General features: G+C 53.5%; 1 protein-coding gene across 1 annotated transcript in view; it reads right to left on the bottom strand.

Annotated features, from left to right (window-relative positions):
- Positions 1–212: 212 nt before the first annotated feature.
- LOC117679734 (phospholipid-transporting ATPase ID-like) overlaps positions 213–22,587 on the bottom strand; it is a 46,873-nt gene continuing 24,498 nt past the window's right edge. The window contains exons 11-27 of the mRNA XM_034441911.3: positions 18,893–19,089; positions 17,873–18,081; positions 17,148–17,191; positions 15,868–16,033; positions 15,580–15,768; positions 14,919–15,034; positions 13,529–13,693; positions 12,000–12,111; positions 11,028–11,133; positions 9,976–10,114; positions 9,404–9,587; positions 8,813–9,036; positions 6,831–6,914; positions 5,119–5,364; positions 4,443–4,581; positions 4,077–4,207; positions 213–2,022 (exon numbers count right to left, since the gene is read on the bottom strand). Coding sequence (XP_034297802.2) covers positions 1,780–2,022; positions 4,077–4,207; positions 4,443–4,581; positions 5,119–5,364; positions 6,831–6,914; positions 8,813–9,036; positions 9,404–9,587; positions 9,976–10,114; positions 11,028–11,133; positions 12,000–12,111; positions 13,529–13,693; positions 14,919–15,034; positions 15,580–15,768; positions 15,868–16,033; positions 17,148–17,191; positions 17,873–18,081; positions 18,893–19,089 — 2,694 coding nt within the window. The 3' untranslated portion in view covers positions 213–1,779. The remainder of the gene's footprint in view (positions 2,023–4,076; positions 4,208–4,442; positions 4,582–5,118; positions 5,365–6,830; positions 6,915–8,812; positions 9,037–9,403; positions 9,588–9,975; positions 10,115–11,027; positions 11,134–11,999; positions 12,112–13,528; positions 13,694–14,918; positions 15,035–15,579; positions 15,769–15,867; positions 16,034–17,147; positions 17,192–17,872; positions 18,082–18,892; positions 19,090–22,587) is intronic.

A 22,587-nucleotide genomic window follows, 5' to 3' on the forward strand; every position in this document is an offset into this window, starting at 1 on the left:
AAAGCTTTAACTGCCTGCTGGGTCAATTTTACTGCTCCACAAAGAGCTGCCCCACCCCCATGACTAAAAGTGACTGAGTAAAAATAGTTAGGGGGGAGGCAAACATCCCAAAGGCCCTTAAGAGTGTCAAACCATGCAGTTCCTCAGAAGCAACTTTTGCCTTTAGAGACTCCAGGATCTACTTTGGAACAGAAACATGCAGAGGGTGGTTGGGGTGGTTTTATTTTATTTTCAAATACATCAAGAGATCTTTTTGTGAGAATGCTTGCAATTATTTGGAGATGTGTCAAATAAATAATAGAGACTTCCCTTATATTATTTATTTTTTTTAAAGCTGAACATTATAAATATATTACCCTCAGCAACATCAATTGCTGTGTGCATAAACATACGGGCGTAAAAAAATTACAACACTTTAGATTTGACTGGCATAATATCCCTTCTGTTCCCTAATCCTGGCTGACCGTAATTTCCATAACCATCTTATGCAATAATTTTGGATGAAGCAATACCATTCTAAGAATTAAACAGAAATGCTTGCGGAAAAAAGGCACCTTAGTAGGGGAACATTGTGGGACAAAATTTCCTGCAAGTTTCCACCCCACGGCAGCCCCCCAGGGATGGCCCCCAAAGGGAGGGCACAAGGCAGGGTGTCTCTCTTCCAAATGGCCTGGGCAGCAGAGCTTTCTGGCCTGGTCAACTAAGGCCATGGGAGGCTGGAGACTTTGCTGAAAGCAATAGGTGCCTGACCACCCCAGCAGTGGCCAAGGGGGGGGGGGAGGAGATTGCCAGTAACAGTGAAGCCTCCCCTGGAGTAGCTTCTTCCAGCAGGATGGGCATCCCTGGCCCAGAAGATGGGGCTCCTTTACCAGCGCCCCCCCCCAGGTCATGGCCCCCTACCTTCTAGGGCCTAAAGATGCCAGAACCCCACAAGAGTGACCTGCTAGTTGCTAACAGCATTTCTGGCCTCATTTTACTCAGTGTTGAGGTGCCAAAGTTCAAGCCACCCACTCTGGCCCCACAGCCCAGATGCACCATGGAGCAAAGCAGGGCAGAACCTGCAGGACAGACCACCCAGCAGGGTGTCAGCATTTTCGGCAGACTGGGTGAACAAATCTCAGAAGGCAGCCAATAGTGATGGGTGCCTCTTTCTCCTGCCCCCCCCCCCCCCGCTCAAGGGGGAAGCAACACATCCAGCTCAGGAGTAGGGAAGGAGGGGTGCTCCAGGGTCCCCTCCCCACTTGACCTGCAGGTGATGCATCCAGAAGAGTTGCGCCCCCCTCCAAACTTGTTCTGGGGCTCCCCATTTTCCTGAGCGAGGAGCCCCCCAGGCCTTTGCTGGACCTCAACCCCCTCCTCCGCTTGGGTCCCGAGAAGCCCAGACTCTCCGCGAGGCAGCATCTTTCTTCGGGCAGCGCACGCAACTCTACCCTCGCCTTCTCCTGGGCTGGAAGGGGGGGGAGACCTCCCCGCCGGCCCGGCCTTCCGGGGGTCTCGGCTCAGGCAGGGCCCCTCTCAGCGCGGGAAGCATTCAGAAGCAGCGGCGGGCCAGCGTTAGACTTCGGGAGAGCCGCCGGGGATGAGCTGGTGGTGAGGTCGACCAGCCTGGCCTTGGTGGGAGGGGCAGGGCGACTCCCCTCCGCCCGCATGCCCCTCTGCCGAACCGCCGCCTCCTGCGCCCGTCCGTAGCACTTCGCGCCGGCCAAGTCCCATCTCCGAAGGCGGAAGCGAGGGTCCCTCCGGCCCCCAGCCGCTCGGGGCGTCGCCCGCCGGGGAGGGCTAGGAAGCGCCCCCCTCTTTCTTCTCCAGGCGCGGCCGGTACTTCTGGGCGGAGGGCGAGAAAACGGCCGAGCCGGCGGCGGGGGACTTGAGGCGCATGTTCCGGCCGGAGGTGATGAGGTCCCCGAAGCCCTGCTGGTGCGAGAAGGCGTAGCCGGAGCGGCGGGAGGCGCTGCGCTGCAGGTAGTGCTTCAGGGCGGGCGGGCCGGGCGCTTTGCGGAGCTGCCTCACTTTGCGCACCACCTGCGCAAGAGAAAGAGTCCGGCTGAGACGGCGAGGGGCGCCCCTCCCGCTTTCTCTCTCCCCCCCCCCCCAGCTCTGCCTGGCCCCTCTTCATGCCTGAGCATCTCTGGCTTTGCCCAGCGGCCCTTAAGCCCCCCCCCCCCCGCCTCTTCTCAGTCCAAAAGATTTCTCTGTCTCTGCCCCACCGTGGGCAAAAGCTCTTGCTCTAAGCCCTCCCAGTTTCACTTCCTCCAAAAAGGACCCCCTTTCAGCCCCCAAACCATCTTTCCACGCTCCATCTGTTTCCTTTCTCTCAGAACTATTCCGTTAGGGCACAGGAATCTCTCTGCAGTGGCACCTTGGAGCTTTGAAACTCATCGATTTTGCTACTCAACACATTTGGTCTTTCGCTTCTGTCTTCATTCTGCAACAGACCTTCGACTCCGTACAGGAATTTACCCTTCGCCTTTTCTAAGTTGAGAATCCACTTTCACACTCCTAATGTGTACATGACCAGCCAGGGAGGGAAAGTCGCCCTCGCGCCCCCTTGCCCTGCTGCCCTTGCGGGTTTTATGACGGGCACCTCTCCTCCCATTTGATGGGGGTTCTGCCAAACACACAAATCTGGTTTCACTCTTGCTCCTTGATAAAGGAACAAGGACAGCCGCCTCACCATCGCCCAGTGCAGGGCAGCCTTTGCACGCCTTCAGCTTGTTGCACAGCCGTTCTGTGAACCCATGTCCGGTTATGACAGCGGTCCCTGCAGCCCTGCTGCTGCTTTTCCACCCTTGCTGACTTCCTGCTCACCAAGATTTGCCTTCCCTCAAAACTGCTCTGGGTTTTCTTGACTTTTCCACAGACTCTTCTTTCCATCCTTCAGCCACAAGCCTTGGCCCTCCTTCCCTGGCTCTCCATTGACAGATTTGGAGCAGCTTCACCACTTTCCCTTCATTGGGGGTGGGGGGGTTGGGGGGTTGGGGAGGGGTTTCCTAGTTTTCCATAATGGTTCTCTCTCTTCCTGAAGTCATCCTGGTTTCATTCTTGCACGGGGCTGGGGTTTCACTTCCTTCCTTTTCTTTTGTTTCCCAGGGCAATTCTTAAAGCTTCCATATAAAAGCGAGCTCTTTTCCAACCTCCCCCCAAAAAGTTCTGAGGCCAATGCCTGTCATCCCTCCTCTCCCTCCCCACCTGTCCTGCTGATGGGATGTGCCTGACTTTTGAGGAGAAGCTGGGGCTCCCCAGCCTGCCATTCAGCCTTTCATTCCTCTGGCTCAAAAGAGTTTTGAGAGCAAGGGCAGCCCGCCTTCAGTGCCTGGGCACCAGGTTTGGTGCTTCTGCTCTGGATCTTGGTGCCGGGCATCTCTTCCCAGCTTCTAAGAACTCAGCGGTGCCAGAAAGTGGAGGGCAGCGCCCACAAAACCAGCTCTGCCTGTCTGGGCTGGCAAAGTACCCCAAATGACCACTAGGGGGCAGCATGACCACATGATAGTCAGCGCAGTTGCTTCAAGACAACTTAAGGAGGCCTCCTGATAACCTCTCTGCAAGTCCACCACTGGTGGCCGTGGCCCAGCAGCTGCTTTTTGGGCAGGGCAGAATTCCCCCCCCTGCACACACACCTCCTTTCAACCAAGGTTGCTCAGCTCAGCCACAGGCTCCCCCAGAGGCTGGAGCCCCCCTCAACCATGGGCCAATCCCTTTCACTCAGCCCTGCTGCCTCAAAGGGTTATTGTGGGGGAAATATTGTGAGGGAGGAAGAGAGGAAGGACTGCAAACAATGAGAGAGAAAACTTCAGCAAACAAATTCCATTGGATGCAGGTTGGCAGAAAGGAGCATTCCTCCGTCACCAAGCGTAGCGCTGGCACCCCCATTGAGGAAGAGCCTCCCTTTTCCTGCCCACCTTCTGCACAATGGTCATCCTGGCATGGCACCTGGTTGCAAGCCTCGGACCAGCCTCGGCACAGGGCGGGTAGCAGTGGCATATGGCCCCAGGCCAGGGGGAGGAAAAGTGGGATGGACCCTGCCCCAGACCTCCCGGGGCCCAACGGCTGCCCAAATCCTGGGCCACGAGGAGTACCTGATCGCTGAGGCTCGGCATGAACTGCATCTTCAGGAACCGGAAGCCAATGACCGGCAGGACGCAGAGACTCACGCAGAGGCAGATGGCGAGCCACACCTTGGGCTGGTTGAGGATGTTCCGGGCGGTGCCTGGGAGGGGAGAGACAGACTGCAGTTGCCCTGCTGGGCTGAGGTGCCCGTGCTTGGTCCAGGGTTCAGGGAGAATGCAGGCAACTGGTTTCTTCAGCCAGCCCTGGGAACGTAGGTGCTGCCCCCCTCCCCCTGTGGTGCTGCCCTGCTCCTGAGGCTAAGCCCCCCCCTCTCCAAGAGGGGAGCAGCTTCCTCCAGGGCATTGAGGGGGATTCTTTGCAGCTTCTGAACCTACCAACAAAGGGGAAGGAGGAGGTGAATATCTGGTAGGTGCCGTCGCTGTACAAGGTGAAGGTGATGACGAAGTAGATGGCCAGGCTGCCCCAGAGGAAGAGCTGGTTCACGGCTGTCCAGTAGGCTGTGTCTAAGCCCATCTGCAAAAGGCAGCCTGGCTAATGTAGCAGTGGCAGCAGCAGCTGCTCTGGCTCGCTGACCCCCTCCATGAACCACGGCTAGCTGCCCTCCTCCCCACCCCACACAAGGGCTGGATCTGCCAGCCCGGCCACATAAAGCCACGTGCCCCGAAAGCTCCTCCGGGCCTGCGCCCCTGGCCGCCTGCACTCACTTGGGTACCTCGTGCGCATGGGAGCCTCAGCGCTCCCTCCTTCAGCTGAGCAGCTCCCCTTGGACCGCCCGGGGCAATGGGGTCTTGGCTTCCTCGACAGGTTCCTGGCGTTTTGGTGGAGCAGCTTTCCCAGACCCGAACCCCCCAACCCAGTGTGCAGCTTAACGGCAAACGAAGGATTAACGCAAGCCAACAAGGCTGGGTGCTGCCAGTTAGACTGGACACCTGCTTGTGCTGAACTCGTGAGCTGAGTGGGCTGTGGGGATGTTGAGGCTAAATCCAGACTTCAGGAGAAAGAGCCTGGGGGCCACAGAACTGGAGCAGTTGGCGAGACAGAGCCCCCTACCTGGACCGACACCACGATGAGCAGACAGGTCTGCACCATGAGGGCAAAGGACTGGTAATCGGCAACGTCCCTCCCGTCGCTCCGCACAGAATTAAAAGTGGTTCCATAAGGGACCAGGAAAAGCACCAGGGAGCTGTAGATGCTGTAGAGGGTGCATTTGGCAAACTCCTTCTTGTTGAAGTACAGGTTCTGCTGGCCGGGCACATACAGCTGGGGAAACTGCAGGCTCCAGCGGTCATCCACATCCTGGCAGCAGAAAGAGGAAGCTGGGGAGCAAGGCGGCAGCCACTGGCCCTGCAGGAGGCACCCTAAACCCGCCCCATCTTCCAAGCAAAGGCAAAGGCAAAGGCAAAGGCTAGGAGCCGGCCACGCTTGTTCCTGCTTCTGGCAAGCCAACAGGGCTGGGGCAGGTTCAACTTCCAGAGAAAAGTTGTTCCACACCTAGCGATGGTCATGGAGGAGCGCCTCCTCCCAGGCTCAGCCCTGTGGACTGCAGCATCACCAAACCATCGGGCTACGGGAAGGAGCTCTCCAGGTGGTTGGCTTTAGAAGGCTTTGCAGGAGTTCAGACGTTGGCTATGGCAGCAGGAGCCACTCTTTCAAGGTCTCCCTGCTCCAAGAGAGCTGCTCCAAGGTACACCAGCCAAAGCTGGGCAAAGCTCCACCTGACACAGCTCCCACCCGCTGTTAGCAGGTCCTGGTAGGCTAGGAAGACCCTCAAGTCACGGACCTGCCCTTGGAGTGAGTCCATCCGGAACTACAGCTAGAAATGACGCTTCAGGGAGAAGGAGGATGTTTTTGGACCGAGTGCAGCTCTGCTTTCCTAGGGGTTCACCTGAGCGGCTTTCTCCCCATCCAGACCCTAATAATATTGAGGCCTCCACAATGGACACGGATGGTACCTCACTTTGCACTGAAGGCTTTCTCTCCCAGGAGTTTCAGGCAGATGCTAAATGCTGCGGGGAAGAAGGCCTGGCACCCCACACAGGATCACTCCACTCCCCAGATCCCCAATGCTTGCACGCAGCCTGCTAAGATACCATGTCGATGATTTAAAATGCTGCTGAGATCTCAGAGGACCACGAGAGGTTGACTTCCAACCGGGGTCACTAGCAGAGTGACCAATATTGTTTCATCTAATACCGTGCCTGAAAGAGTCCCAGATAATCTGTTTCCTCGGGGGTTAATTCCCAGAACTCCCCTCTCTCTAGGCTTTCCCAAAAGAGGGGAAGCTGAGGCTGAGGGGAAGCTGACAAGGGTGGCTGGATCACAAGTTGGCCTCTTTAAGAAAGGATTCGACCCTGGGCTTTATTCTTTGGGGAACACAGAGTGCTGATCTTAAAAAGGTTTTAAGTGGAGTAGGGATCCAGATGCACTTGAATTAAGACTTTGGCATTCATTCACTAATTAATGAATTAAGAATCCTTCCCATGGGAAATACTGACATCTCAAATAAATAAAATAACCGACAGGATGACTTTGAAGGCTGGACACTAGAGGGCACCAGAAAGAAATGCATGCACCAGTGGATCATTGGAGAGAAATGCATGACTTATTGGGCTAAGAAAATAATTTTAAAGATATCTGCTATTATCTATAAACTTGGCCGTGTCATGAAAGAGGACACCAGGGAGGGAGACTTCTTTTTTCGATTGCTTTTCCTTCAGTTTTCTGAACTGAAACCGAGCAAAGGCACCACCAGAGACTCTTACCTGGTCAAAGAGGCTCATTCCAAGCACTGGCAAACAGGTGTATACCATGTTGTAAAGGGTGATGAACCATTCATCGTAGACAGTCTGCAGGGGAAGAAGGGGGGTGGGGTGGGGAAAGATGGAAGGATATGAGAGGGGAAAGGGGAATGGTACCAAACCTCTAATCCGGAGATCAGTGGATAGAGGGGGAGGCCCAGGTTTCTTTCTGGATTCCTGTTGCTTAGGGCTGGTGTTCTGTCTTTCCCCAGGAGGCATATAATTTATATGATGCCCATCTCACCCAGAGGGGACTCTAAGTTCACGCTCTTCTCCCTATTCTCTCCTCTGCATCCTGGCTGTGGGTCAGTATATTCTACCTAGACTTCTTTGTAAGTGAGCAACTGTTACGTTGGCTTGCAAGGCTGTCTCTACAGCAGAGGATCTGCTTTGCCTTACAACATACAACCCTACCAATCCTGTCCTGGCTGTATGTCCCTCCAGGGAATGCTAGTTGCCCTTTCTGTCTTTACTGAAAATATGAGAGCTCTGGTTGACCAAAGCCACAACTGGGAGCAGAGGTCAGGTTCTGTGGAGCCCCAGGTGGCCATCTCTGAGTGACCAGAGATAGAAGACTATGGCTTGGAATGTAAGGGAAGAAAACAATAAAGAGCATGAATGAATGAATGAATGAAACGAGAGCAAGAAAGGAAGGGATGGTGATGGAAGCCTAGCTTTAACCATGATTTGGACATTAAGAGGGAATGAAGGAGAATCAACGCAGAAGACAAACTTTGAAGGAGGAACGAAGGGGGTTGGGAAGAAAGCAGAACACAGCTTTCCCTATGAGGTGGTAGGGCGATAGGTCTGTCTGTCCGTCCATCCATCCGTCACTCTATCTGTAGGCCTGTCTGTCGAAAGTGATTCGATGCGGCTGGCTTGGCTAAGGGAAGGTCACTACTGCAGCCACTGGTCAGCTGGGTCCAAGCAACACTCTTAATCAAGCCTGTGTACAGGAGCCTGTGTGTGTACAGGTAGTCCTTGATTTATGACCGGTTGCTTAACAACTGTCTGAACTTATGGTGGACCTAGCCAGAGCTACTTACGACCTATTTTCAAAGTTACCATAGCTACGAAGAGTTACATGCACCCCTGTGATCATGTGATCATATTTTGGGTGCTTGGCAACCATCCCACCTTTATGACTGTAGCGTTTGCATCTTTTTTTCTTTTTTGCCAATCTGGCATTTACTTAATTTCCAGTAAAAAACACCTATTTGGGAAAATTTGCTTTCGTTACACCACAAAATATGTTGAAAAATCAGGTGTGGTCATGTGATGCCTTGACTTATAACCACAATGACTTATAACCACAATTCTGGGCTCAATAATGGTCAAAAGTCGAGGACTGTGAGTATTCCTGCTAAAATTGCTTCCTTTCCACCAATTGCTTCCTTTCTCTCTGTAGAGTGTTGCATGCTGTGCAAAGCCAAGCCGTGTGGCTAGTGCCCCAGTCCCCACCCTGGCCAAGGGCACACACGTGTGAGATGCCGATCCACACGGAGAAGCCACAGGGAGGGATGACTTTCCATGGCAGCAGAATCCAGGACCAGAAATTGTGAGCACAAGTTACAATTACTTGAACTTCATGCCAATATAGGGAAAAGCTTCCGGATGGTAAATTTCTGTGCGACAGAATTCTCCGTGTGGCCTTGAGAAGTTGGACAGCAACTTCCTAAGGTTGAAACTGAACTGGCTTTCCCTCTGCAGCCGAGTGTGGTCCTTGCATTGCCTGCTGTCCTGGCAAAGGGCTCGTGGCCATTAATCAACCTGCTGGCCCCTCGTCTGAAAGTCCGGTAGCAAAAGAGATGCCTGGTCTTGCTGGGTCCTGGACCTGCCCTCAACCATTAGCTGGAGCAGGCCAGGGAAATACTCGCCCCCCCCCCTTTGCCCTCCCCAGTCGGCTGCCTCTGGGGTGGAATCCTGGGCTCAGCGGAGGCAAGTACCTGGGCGGAGAAGCCGGAGAAGAAGCCGTACCAGAAGTGCACCAGTGTGAAGGCAAAGTTTTTGTAGAAGAAGTAAGACAAGAACTTGCACATGCGGATGTATGACCACCGGCCGTGGACCAGCAGCAGCCGCTGCAGGTAGCGGAACTGGGCAAAGGAGAAGTCGCTGGACATCACCGCCTGCATCCCCTCCTGGCCACTGATGCCGACACCAATGTGAGCAGCTAGAAGACCAAACAGGAAGGCCCTCAGCAGGGAGCGGGACCAGGAGAAGCCGGTGGGCGCCAGATCCACGCGTCTCATGGCTACTGCGTTTGGCCTCCCAAGCCCAGAGAAAGGGGGCACAGGCAGAGCAGGAAGGCTCGGACAGAGACATGTTTGCAACTGACCCTCAAGGGAATGCAAGACGCTTGTCCACAGCCAAGGCTCTGCTGGGCCTCCAGAAACAGAGAGGGGGCCACCCACGGTCACCCCACTGGATTTGCTTTCCGTTCCCTGCCCCCTTGGCCTGGTTTATTGTACCAGAGTCCCTCTGTTTCTGCAGCTTCTCCCCCGGACCTGGCCGAGAGCTGAGCCACCTACCACACTCACTTTTGATCATGCCGACATCGTTGGCGCCATCTCCGATGGCCAGAGTGACGGCTTTCCTGTACTTCTTCACCAGCTCCACCACCTGGGCCTTCTGCAGCGGAGTCACCCGGCAGCAGATCACCGTTTTGCACAGGCAGGCCGTGTCCACCAGCAATTCCGAGAGCTCTCCCTCCAGCGCATAGGCCTGCCAGGGGCACAGAGGATGCAAGAGAGGATGGCTCTTCTCCCACAGTTGGAGGGCAAAGCACTCAGGAAGAGGCCAACGGTCCTGGGTTGAGTGAGGTGCCAGACACCCCCACCTCCCTGAGGACCAGCCCCTTGTCTGTCCTGAACTGGCACTTACACTTACTTACTTACTTACTAAATCAATTGATATGGCTGCCCTCCTCACAGCATCAGCAAAACATTAAAAACCTACCGGGATCGGGACCAGCCTGGCCTCAGGGAAAGGGCACGGCATTCCTGTCAGTTCCCATTGCTTTGCCCTTGTGGGCCAAGTGCCAGGAGGGCTGCGGGCCCCTGTTTGCTCCCGGTCTGTTGCAGAAGGGGCCCAGCCTCGGGCGCCACCTTACCAAGCTGTGTCCATTAATGACCAGGCCGTACTCTTTGCTGGCGGGCTCTTTGTTCCAGAAGCCGGAGGAGGTTGATCTCTTAATGTCGAACTCTTCTGTCTTGGCTTCAAGGTCTGCTTGCATCCTGTCCCTTGCTGACCTGGGAAAGAAGCAACACGGTGAGCCCTGGGGACACGAAGCGAGAAGGGGTGCCCCTTGATGCTCCTGTGGACGGGGCCAGGAGGATGAGACCGCGTGCCCTTGCCAAGGCTGGAGGCACACTTATTTGCTGTCAGAGCCCCAGCACCCTGACCCAACCTGCGCCCGGTTCCTGCCCCAACTGAGCTGTGAATGGAGCCATTGCTGCCTTGATGGTTCACTCTTATTACTAGCCTTACTATCATGGAGAGGTATTTGCTCTGAGCGGTTCCCATGTTGCCTAAGCCACTAAATGGCCCCAGGCAAGAGAAACCCAAGAGGAAAATGTCTGAATGGGCCATCCAATTGAGAAGCAGCCTCTGCCAGCACACTTGGCTGATCCCCCTGCCTCACTTCCCCCTTGAGAAATGGCCTTTCACACCACCCTAACCTTTGCATCTGACTGCTGAATGAGCCCAGGAAAGCACAGCGTACGCAGGCAGCTTGCAGAGTTTGGGAGGTTGACGTGGTGGCCCACCCACCCACATGCTTTGGAGATGGGGGACAGCCCAGAAACAGGGTGGATCAATGAGAGGACCCCCTTCCTGCCTGGGAGTCCTAAGGAAGCACTCCTTCAGACAGCCAAGATGAGTCCGGGGGGGAGGGGGGGCAACCAAAGGGGAGTGGTCTTCCCCCTCAGAGAGACCCACCTTTGGTCAGAGCTGGGATGCCCAATGAGGTGGCAGAGACTCTGAGGCCCCCTCAGCCCCTCCAGGGACTGGCTGGAGAAGGTTCTTGGTCTCCTCTGCCTTTTTCTCTGCTAGCTGTTCTCCCCACTCAGGACAGCTGCCCTCCCTCCCACCCACCCAGATGGGCATGGGAGCAAAGGGGCAGCAAGCGAGCTCCAGGGAGGTGTGTGTGCCTCTCTCTCTCACCTGAGCTGCTGCTCCACTTCCTCCCAGCTGTCACCGTGAATGATGAAGATGTCCTTCATGGCATCGTACAGCATGTTGCAGGAATAGCCGATGTTCACTGCGGTCTCTGGAAAAACAGATACCCCCCTCCCAGTCCATTATTTTCAGGAAGGAAAAAGACCCCCTCCTTCCCCCACTAGGGAGCCCTCTCCTCTGGTCCCCATTTGCGTCTCTATAGGGGCCTGGGAAGGAAGGAAGGGAGCCCCAGGTCTGCACCCAGGAAATTGGCACACCAGCCAAAGGACTGAACCGCCGTCCCGGCAGATGGATCTTCTGTGGCTGAATAATCTTAATTCTTTGCTGGCCTGCCTTGACTCAGCTACATCCACGTTCAGCCCTTCTCTCTGCCCCACCAGCCGTTTTTCTTGCCCACGTGTAGAACCCACTTTTCTCTTCTGCTTTTTGGCTCTGCAATTTTCTGTTCCTCAAAGAGCAGGTGACTTCCCTGCTTCCTCGCCCCCCTCCTTCCATGCTCCTCTCCTGATCCTGACTCCCAGCAGACCAGAGATCTGCTTGGAAAGCTGGCTGGCCCATCTCTTTCCTCCCAAGGGCAGCGAGGAAAGACTCCATGAGACCACTGAGCCACTGAAAGGCTCAGTGGCTAAGACGCTGAGCTTGTCGATCAGAAAGGTTGGCAGTTCGAATCCCTAGTATAGGTCTCCTGCGTGAGCAGGGGGTTGGACTAGATGACCTCCAAGGTCCCTTCCGACTCTGTTACTGTTACTTTGCATCTGTCCAGGAGCCTTGCTGGGAAGCAGTGGCTCCGAAGCAAGGAAGAGATACTCCCCCTGGCAGTGGTGTGGGGGCAGGCCCTTCGTTGTCACCACAGGGGATCAGCAGGGGCTCCCAGATGCCCTGAAAGCACCCTGTGGCAGATCTCGGTTCTCTCAGAGTTTGGGCCTCAGCCCTCCCGCCCCTTTCTCCAGCCGGTACCTTGCTTGTCACCGGTGAGCACCCAGATTTTAATGTGTGCCCTTCCCAGGATCTCAATGGTCTGGGGGACCCCTTCCTGCAGCTTGTCCTCCACGGCGGTGGCACCAAGCAGCTAGGGAGAGAAGGGTGAGTGAGCTGAGAGGTGGTAGGGAGCCTCTGCCAAGGTGCTGATGCTTCATGCATCATTTGTCTGCCATGATCTTGGCCCGGCCTCTCAAACCCCCAGCCTCCTGTTGCCAGGCTAGCCACTCAGCATTCACGGTGGGTGTGTGGGTGTGTTGGAGAAAGGGCAGAGGGAGTCATCAAACCAGGGGCCAGAATAGACCGGCATTTCTCAAGTGCACCTTCGCTGGATCTGCGGCCTTCCTATAATCTTTTGGTATTGCACTAAAGGCAGGCAATGGAAAAATCCCTGGTAATGTAGCTTTTTAAGAGGCTCGCAAGCCAGAACTCCTGCGGCACCCCGAGAGACTGGCCAGTGTAAGAACAGCAAGGCCCACCCTGTGCCCCAGAAGGGAAGGACAGGGCAGTGGAAACACTTTCCAGATTGATGGGATGTGGGCAATACATCTTGGCTCGTGAGGGAATGGAGACATTTTAAGGCAAGGGTGGCATGCAAGGAAGGCCGATTTCTCTAAAGCAGTGAAAATTGTGCACGTTATATGGGAGCAAGTGTTGGGCACGCCAGTTTCATGTGGTAGAACTTAAGAAGCACAAGTGTTAAACAGACCAGAATGAATGGGCGACACACAATGGATCTGAGCACAAGAAGGCGAGGTGAGCAGGGAGGAAATGAAGGACCCAATGGCCAACCGCTGAGCGAAGGAAAGACGGAGGAGCCCAGAGGGACAAAGGAGACATGATCCTCCAAAGAGAAGGGAGATCCAAAGGCACCTCAGGGCAAAGGGTGAGCGGATGTGATGACGGAAGAGGCACCGGAACGGAGTTGGTGTAAATAGGCCTCAGGTACGTCCTTTTGCTTCCCTCGTGCCTTGAATGTCCTTGGCTGGAGACCTTCGGGCTCCTTCCCTGCACTGTGTGCCACAAGGCTTACCTTGGAAGGCAAAGCATGTGTGCATGCGTGCGCGGAGCCCAGGCACCCTGCGCCTAACACTCTGACAGAGCGCTGGAGAAAAGAAAAACGGAGCATAACGTGTCCCTGCGGTCTCCTCTCAGGGGACGATCCTCCCCTGTGATAAGCTCCATCCAAGCGGGATCAAGTTCTGGGGAATCTGCCTGTAATTTACCCTGTTGCATCTGAGGATTTCTCTCTCTCTGGGCATGCGTGTGTGTTTAATTGTGTAATGATGCTGTTTAGCTGCCTGGCCCAGGGTTCTCAAGAAGAGCCCTGTAGGAGACATTCCTTGGCCACCAAACCTTTCCGCAGGTGCTGGGTGACTTGAAGGCATCGGGGAATCGCCACGGCAGGAGCGGCAGCAGGGGGTTCCCAGTTGGCATTTGCTGGGGCTGGTGGACAGAGTGAGCTTCCACTGTGCCAATTGCTTGCCTGCCTCTTGCGAGGCGCCTACCTGCAGGTCTCTCTCAATCTCCTCATACAGCTTGGACAGCTTTCCCTCTCGGTCCTGCAAGCTGGTGCTCGCCTTGTGGTGACGCTTCCTCCAGTCCTCAAAGTAGGACTCCCGCAGGTCTCGGTAAGCCACCACCAAGGTCCGCAAACCTTCCCCGGCAAATTCCTAGGAAGACAGCAGGCTCAGAGTCCCACACCAGCCACGGGGGGGCCAAAGAAGAGGGGGTCAAATTATTCTACAAAGACCAGAGGGCAGGACAGGAAACAATGGATGGAAACTCATCAAGGAGAGAAGCAACCTGGAACTAGGGAGAAACTTCCTAACAGTGAGGACAACTGAACAAGGGAACATCTTGCCACAAGAAATCGTGGCTGCTCAGTGGTGAAATCCAAATTTTTTTACTACCAGTTCTGTGGGCGTGGCTTGGTAGGCGTGGCAGGATACTGCAAAATCTCCATTCCCACCCCACTCTGGGGTCAGACAGAAGTGGTATTTGCCAGTTCTCCGAATTGCTCAAAAATTCTGCTACTGGTTCTCCAGAACCTGTCAGAACCTGCTGGATTTCACCCCTGTGGCTGCTCCATCACTGGAGGTTTTTAAGAAGAGACTGGACAGCCCCTTGTCTGAAATTGTATAGGGTCCCCTGCTTGAGCAGGTGGCTGGACTAGAAGACCTCCAAGGTCCCTTCCAGCTCTATTCTATTCTACACCCCTCATTCCCAGGGCTGGGAACTGGCACCCGACTCCAACCTGTGGGGAAGGAGAACACATGTCAGGAGCACCTCTGGGCACAAGACCTGCAAAGTCAACCCGGGTGGCCCACGTCTGAGCATGGACGCTGCTCCTCTGGGAGTCCTTTGCCCTACTGCCTGGAAAGGTACAGTCCTGATGGATTCATGACAAAGCTTTGTTCTCTATGGCTCCAGGGAGCAGGACTCTGTGCAACCAGGGAACTCAAACCACGGAGAAAAGGGTCCAGGCCGGGCGAGAGAAGTGGCCAGCGAGTCCCACTAGCTGCCACCTCAGTGCTTGAGGTCTTCCAACAGAGACTGGATGGTTGCCCATCAGACATGCTCGGGGGGGGGGGGGGGACCCAGCCCTGTGCAGGAGACTGAGGAAGATGCCCTGGGCTTTCAGAGGGAGGCCAGCCAGCAACTCTGCAGCCAGCTCTGCTACTTTTTCACTTCTGGGCCCAGCTCTGTTGTTGGCATCGAGAAGGCCTGGGGGGCGGGGGGGGCACAGCTTTGTCTCACGTTGGAGGGAGGAGCACAGCCAAGCGACCGTGGAGCCAGAGAGCAGGTGGCAAGCAAGCAAGCCCGCTTCCTGCCTGCGTTTGGAAGAAGCGGGAGGGCAGACCCCAGCCGTGTCTCCACTGGGCCAGGGACACCTACATCCAGGTGCTCGGTAGTCTCTTCCTCGAGCTGTTTGCAGGAGGGATGGAGGAGCTTGTACAGGATGGTGTCGGCCCCTTTGCAGTACAGAGTCAGCTGACCCCTCGGGTTTCGCACTGGGAACAAGGCAAGAAGGGCAGAAGTGAGTCTGCAGCAGATGGAGCCCAGAAAAAGAGCCAACCGGAAGCCCCCCTTCCTCATCTCTCTTCCCTCCCCTCCAGCTTCTTCCTCCAAACCACCGAACCTGCCCCAGGTAGCCTGTCTGAAAGGTCCAAGTCCTTCTGCACTGCAGACGGGTTATGTGCATTGTTCCTCACTAATTGCACTTGCACATCACTGGCACGAGAGAATATCTATACTCAGGGTTGAACTGTGGAGTCTTTGGTGCTCTCTGAGCTTGGGGGTTATCCTGCAGATGTTTCATTACCCAACTAGGCAACATCAGCCCTGATGATGCTACCTGGTGTGGCAATGAAACATCTGCGAGAAAACCACCAAGCTCAGAGAACACCAAGCACCCCACTTGTGCACCAGACCAGGGACCCCAGCAAGGTCTTGTGGTTGGGCAGCGTGACAGTTTCTGCTGTGACACGAGACAACCTCTGGGCGGGAGGAGAGCTTGAGCAGAGGGTGTGCAGAGCGGGAAGGAAGAGGGACACACCAATGACAGACATCCTTTTGCGCACATTGTTGAAGTCCAGAATGGCCAGCAGCTCGTAAACCACAGTTTCCCCCATTTCCACCACGGTGATGGTCGTGGGGGTGCGGGCACGAAACACAAAGCCAAAGTTCCGGGCTGCAGTCACCAAGGCCCCCTCGTCCGGGGACTGGGCTTGGTACACCAACGTGCCTGCGGGCGAGGAAAGGTGCTGGTTGTTTTGCAAGCATGAGCCTCCCCTCCAGCCACCGTGCCCTCCTCTGCCAGCTCTACCATGCAGTGCAGCCTCACCCTCCTTTGTTTCTTCTGTCATCACCGTGTGGCAGAGGGAAAGGAGGCGGAAGAACCTGTGTGTGGACTCATCCCTGGCCTTCACCGCTTGGAGCAGTCTGCGGTCATAGAAGACAAACTTTGGGTCGGCCAAAGGGTTCCACGAAAAGTCAACTTTGTCCATTGTCTGCGGAGGAAATAAGGAGGGTCAACCTCTTTTTGCTGGGCTGGACATTCTCTGGACACCACCCAGCCCCACACAGCAAGGAAATAAAGCTACTTGTGGGGCTCCTGAATACATACTGGTTGACTCACACAAAGACCCCCATCAAACTACTTCCTGAGTTGATGCCAACACTAATGCCATCCTCAACCCACCCTGGCCTTGCCCATCTTGTCTTCCTCTGTGTCAGTGTGTCCAGCCGCTGATAGCCTGGGGGTGGGGGGATAGCATTTTCCTGGAGAGGGCCTCTGGTTACTGGTAGATGCCCTCCATGCAATTTCATCTTAGCTGCTGGAGGGGGATGTCTGCCTCCCTCCAGAAAGAACCATCCCACTTTGCAAGACCTTCCTGGGATGCCTCTCTCCTTTGGCACCCAGCACCTGGTTCCTGCAGAGGCTGATCTCAGCTGCAGGTAAGGGCGGAGGGGAATCTGCATTCGCCCCTAGTGGGGAACAGCCCATCTGAGTGCTGTGAAGGGAGGGCATTTTCCTACTGTTAAGGTCCACTTGCTGCCAGCCTTCTTCAGTGATGTGAGACATGGGGAGCTGAGCTGGAGCCAAATTGACAAGCCTTGTGCCAGTTTCCCTTCTACTCCAAGGGATGATAAAAAGGCTCTACAAGACTACTAAGCTCCTGTCCAAAAACAGCCCAGCTAGACAGGAAGGTAGCCAAGCCTCTCTCCACCACCGTCCTCTGGTCACCCAGAGTGGGAAGAAAGTGGACATCAGAAAACCTGTGGATCTTGCTGTCAGTAAATGGCACCATAGGGCCTTCCCCATCTCTTGCCTCCCTCCCCCCATGCTTGTCCTGTGGACAGAAGCCCTTTCAGTTCCGATGCTGAGTTGGGGGAGCTGGAAGTGGGGAGCACCGCTGAATCCTCTTCCACTCTCAGCAATGGCACTCAAGTGTTGCTGTGCAGAAGAGCAGATACCCTGGGAACAGGGTCACTGCAAAATACGGGGAAACGGAGTCCCCAGACTTGGCCTTCTGCCTGAAGCGTGGATGGCAGCCTGGAGGTCACCACTGCTGGGATACAACCAGCCCCGTTTCAAAAGAGGATTGGCGGGGTGTCCCTTACCTCAATGTCCTCCACCAGGAATCCCTCTGAATCCAAAATATCTCCTGTGGGAGAGAAACAGACTGGCTTTGAAGGACAACCAGGGTCTCTGTGCCCCGACATACCACGCTCGGTCCCTCATGCTGAGCACACCCTACAGTCAGAGTGAGACCCTTCTCCAAATGGCTGCATCCACCTCTTGGCCATCCTTGAGCCTTTCTTGGACAGAGTTGGAGGCAGTGGAGGGCTGACTATGCCTTGAGAGCAATGAGCCTCACTGTCGCCAAGTTCCCAAAACATCGGAACGGAACCTGATTGGGCTGCTCTCTTAGGGGGAGGGATTGGCGATTGGCGATTGCTTTCAGTACACGATTTTTGCACTTTTTTTCTCCAGAGCTTGCCTCATCCATGCTGCACTCAGTATCTCTAGTAAAAGTACCTTTCCTCTAAAGCCTATGGAGTCATGGGTCGTTCTTTCCTGGGGAGTAGCTGCGGCCAGTCTGACACGGCTAGAATATTTCCGGTCAGGAACGCCTGCTTGCCATTTGCTATGTCCTGCAAAGGGCCCTCATCCCTTATCTGAAATTTTGGGGCCAGAGCGCCAAAAGTGCTTGGAGCAGACTGTGAAATTCCTCTCCTCCTTTTCTCCAGGAACAGAGGGGCTGGCCCCAGAGCAGGCAAAGTTCCGATGCGCTTCCGTCTTTCCATCCTACAGGGAGATGCCCCTCCGTCTGGCCCCTTCTTACCGTAGAGCTTCCCAGCGATGCAGCATTTGTTGAAGATCATAATGTTCTTAGTGAGGGTCCCTGTTTTGTCAGAGAAGACGTATCTGATCTGCCCCAGCTCCTCATTGAGAGTGGTGGTGCGGGCCTGGGCAGGCATATCGTGGGGCGGGTAATACATCTTGTGGTCCCAGTCGATGTAACAGCTGTTGGCCAGGCGAATGATCTCAACACTGGAGCAAAGGAAGGCACATGCTGGGTCCTTGGCAGGAAGGGAAACGTCCGGTGCCCGCTCCAACCCTGGCAAGGTGGAGCCAGCTGTGCCTCCAACCAATGTGACATTGTGCTAGAGCAGCAAGTGCACACAGGTGGCAAAAGACCATTGTTGGCTGTGGCTGAAGTGGCATTGGTTCAAGGATGAAATCCAGCAGGTTCTGACAGGTTCTGGAGAACCGGTAGTGGAAATTTTGAGTTGTTTGGAGAACCAGCAAATACCACCTCTGGTTGGCCCCAGAGTGGGGCGGGAATGGAGATTTTGCAATATCCTTCCCCCAGGAGTGAGAAGGGAATGGGGATTTTGCAGTATCCTTCCCCTGGAGTGGGGTGGGAATGGAGATTTTGTAGTATCCTTCCTTTGCCATGCTCACCAAGCCACACCCACCAAGCCACATCACATCCACCAAGCCACGCCCACAGAACCGGTAGTAAAAGAATTTGGATTTCACCACTGCATTGGTTCCTATACGAACCGCCCCCTGTACTGAAGTGACAAGGCCCCTTGGTCTCTCCTCCTGCTCCCCAAGTCAAGTCAGGGACACGCCCTCAGGAGAGGCCTCTCTTTGGCAGAGCCATCCAAGGGATGTGGGTTCTGGGTGGCTCTCCCAACCATGATGGCAGCTTGTCTAGGATAGGGCCACCTCCAGAAGCAGGGGAGAAATGGCCTCCGCCCCAGTTCTCTCTCAGACCACCAGGTTCAATGGGGTCTCTGTCTCCTTCCAAGCTGGGTGGGGGGAGGCTGGCTTGGCCCCTCAGTCACCATCTTACCTGACATAGAGAGAAATGGGCACCACAGTGTTGAGGATGATGACATAGGACCAGAACATAAGAAATGCAGAGAAAAATGCCGAGTTGACATCCGTTGCCCAGGGCAGGTACACCTGGAACCGGTAGCCGTGGCTGTATTCCCAGATGCAGTTGCCAATGGCCAGGATCAAACACATGATAGCCAAAAAGAGGAAGATCTACCGAGAGACAGAGAGAAATTGGTAGCAGCAGCCCAGGTGGCAGAGAAGGGACTTCCCAGTCTGGGGACCAGCCCCACCAGCTTCGTCCAGGCAGTCCTCCCTGTGTGTCACAACAGTTGAAAGGGTTAGAATAGGACATCTAATCCAGCCTTTTTGCTCAGGGACAGGGATGGGTCCACTGGAGCCTCTGCTTGAAGGCCTCCAATGGAGAGCTTCCTGCTTCAAAGGACGGTCTTTTCCACTGGCTGACATCTCACCCGTTTCGTAGCTTAGAGAGGGCTGTGAAGCTGTATATAACGTGCTACTGCTATTATCGACATGTTCCGCGATTGGTCCTTTTTGATTATAAGTTGATGCTGCTGTTGATGGTCCTTTTTGATTAAAAGTTGATGCTGCAACTTTTCTTGTGCAATAGTTTTATTAAAAATTATATTAAACAGATAAAACAAATACAGAACCTAATACAAAAATATATTTAGACAGAAGAAAAAAAATACTAAAAAGTGTGGAAAAAGGAAAAATAAAATCCCCCCCCCCCAAAGAAGAAAGCAAGAAAAATAAATTTCCCCCTTTGTCCTCAGCATCACTGAACCAGCCCTTGGCATCTCTGTAGCCCTCCAAACCGGCGTCATTTACAGCTTGCAGTCAAAGGGCCACCAGCTAAGAGCAGCAGGAAGAGGGTTGCATGGATGTCAGTTGTCAATACAAGACATTACGAAACATGTTTAATTTCACAACACAGAAATGAATTCAGTTACAATGCCACCCGGTAAACTGTAGACACTTACACCAGAGATGTCCAACCTTGGTGACTTTTAAGACTTGTGGACTTCATGGCTAGCTGGGGAATTCTGGGAGTTGAAGTCCACAAGCCTTGAAGTTGGACAGCCCTGCTTTAGACCAAGCAAGAATTCCCCGAGAGAATTCATAGAAGTTTTGCTCTAGGACTGATCAGGCAACAGACATATAGAGACACTGTCCATTTATGAGTCATTCAAAAAAGAACCACCACAGATCAAAGGAAAGAGACTCTGAGGTCATTCTTCCCAGCTCATTGTAGGACTTTAAGAATGGTGTCCACTCTGAATGACAAATGGTGTAGGGTTTCCTGCCTAAGCAGTGGGTTGGACTAGAAGACCTCCAAGGTCCCTTCCAACTCTGTTATTCTATTATATTCTTTCCCACCTTCTCCAGGATGGCCCTTCAGGTCTCTCAAGGTGAAACCCATCACCCACAATTGAGTCCATTGACTTCGCTGCTCCTCTTTCATTCTTTCCATCTTCTTCAAGGTCCAACTTTTGCTTCCAAAGCGTGTCAGAAGGAGTGCCATGGATGGATTGCACGATTCCGACTTTTGACGGCAGAGACACATCAAGGCATTTGAATGTATCTTTTCTGGGGCCTTCCAGTAGAGTAGATTAGCTCTACCAAATGCTAATAATCTGTGGCGTAGTTACTGTTGGTGGGTGATCCTCAAAGGCAGAAACAATCTACCTTTTTGATACCTTGGTTGTCAGCTCTAAGGATGGTCATTCCACCTGTTGCCCTTATTTGATCTCCTTTGTGTTCAATTCTAGTCACATTTTTCTCACTCTGCCCCTTGACCTTTATTGGTAGACTGCAGGTCCTTTGGATTTTTGGTCTATTAGAATGAGGTCATCGGCATAGCAAAGGGTATTTATCTTTCTTCCTCCGATTTTCTAACCAGGCTCATCTTCCAATCCGGCCTCCCTTAACTACCGTAAGTATATTCTGCCTATAGGTTGAATAAAGAGGGGGAGGGTGTGGGGCCTAGCCCTTTGCCGACCTGTTTGGCCAGGCCCTGCCCATTCTGCAGCTTCCTGATCTGCATTATGGGTTTCTCATGAGGACTAGCATATCTCCTGGGATTCCTTGGCGCGATCAACGGAAGGCTTTTCTATTATCAATGAAGCAAATGACAGCTGTTTAAATCTCCCGCCGGTGGACCAGCCAATCCCCCGGTGGATGTCCTTATAAGGACATAACAGGGACCCTTAAGATGTTTTAATTTAGGGGACTTCTGCTGGCTCCGCGAGCCTCGAAGGACGTTCTTTTGAGAGCGTCCGCTCCCTGGCTCCGTTAAAGCCCCAGAACAGCCGACAAACGCTGTCTGGAGGCTTGAAATTCTCTCCCCGGGCAAAGGGGAGAGAGAAGAGCAGGCAGGTGGAGGTAGAACCCCCCCGAACGCCCTAGGAAGAATCCTGGGGCGCGAAGGGTGCGCGCTCCCTAAAAGCCTGCCAAGCCGCTCCAGACCAGGGACGTCTCCGCTAATTAGCGGAATTAGAAGCCGCGACCAATCTTGCTGAATGGAAATGAGGGAATTAACATCTTGAACTAACAGCAGGCGGAACGAGCAAGGAGAAATCAAACTGCAAGTATTCTTTACCTAACTCCAATGCCTAGAGCCTCCTTCGGAAGTAATCACTTAGTACTTTGCAACAATATGGCGATTGAAGCTTGAAAGGGCGGGGGAAATGGAAAGTTACAGGAAAAGTTTCGTTTTGCTGGCAGCCCTTCGCCTGGGGAAAAAAAAAAAAAGCTTTTGTGCTGACAGAAGGAGGATTCTAAACGTTAATTAATATTGAGAAATCTTTTGAGGAACTCTTCTTTTTGACTTTGATTAAATATAAAGACTAATTTCAAACTGGAAATGGCCTCAAAGTCTGTAAAAACTGTTCCTACTAAAGGAACTGGGAGTGCTGGTAGCTCCCCAGCTCATATTCCTAGATCACAAGTTTCTGCTCCTCCAGCGGATCCACAGACTTTAACGTTGGAAATGTTGCAACAAGCTCTCCAAATCACCCAAAATAAAATTGTTGAGGTGATTGATGAAAAAATTAAAGAAACTAATGAAAAAATTAAGGAAACTAATGAAAAGATACAGGCTGTGTCAGATGAGATTGCAACCCGCAATCAGGGGATTAGGGATGACATATTAATGGCATTTAAGTGTCTGGCAGGCAATATTGAGATGGTGGATGACAGAGTTGAGGAAATTAAACAATCTTTTGAAATTTTGGATTGTAAAATAGGAGAAGCTCAAAACAGAATTCAAAGGGCTGAAGACGATGTAATAATGGTACAATACAGAGATATGGAATTTGCTTTAAGATTCAGAGGGGTGAAGGAGAATAAACAAGAGAATTTGAGAGAAATGATGTCTGAGGCATTGGCACCGCTGGTGGGGGAGTCCAAAAATGATCTGGCCTGGCAGATGGACAAGCTGTACCGCGTTAATTCCTGGATTGCTAGACAGAAACATCTACCAAGAGATATTGTGATATATTTTACTACAAGGAGAGTACGCAACGAAATTTTACAGGCTACTTTTAAAAACAAGCTTCGGGTGGAAGGCCAGGAAGTAATGACAATGAAAGAAATCCCCCCTAAGATCTTGAGAGCTAGAAGGGAGTATGCCTTTCTGGTGGATGACCTGAGAAAACGTCAGATACAGTACAGATGGGAGGTGCCAAC

Source organism: Pantherophis guttatus, chromosome 2, assembly GCF_059756535.1.
Source record: "Pantherophis guttatus breed Tessera chromosome 2, ASM5975653v1, whole genome shotgun sequence".
Lineage (NCBI taxonomy): Eukaryota > Metazoa > Chordata > Lepidosauria > Squamata > Colubridae > Pantherophis > Pantherophis guttatus.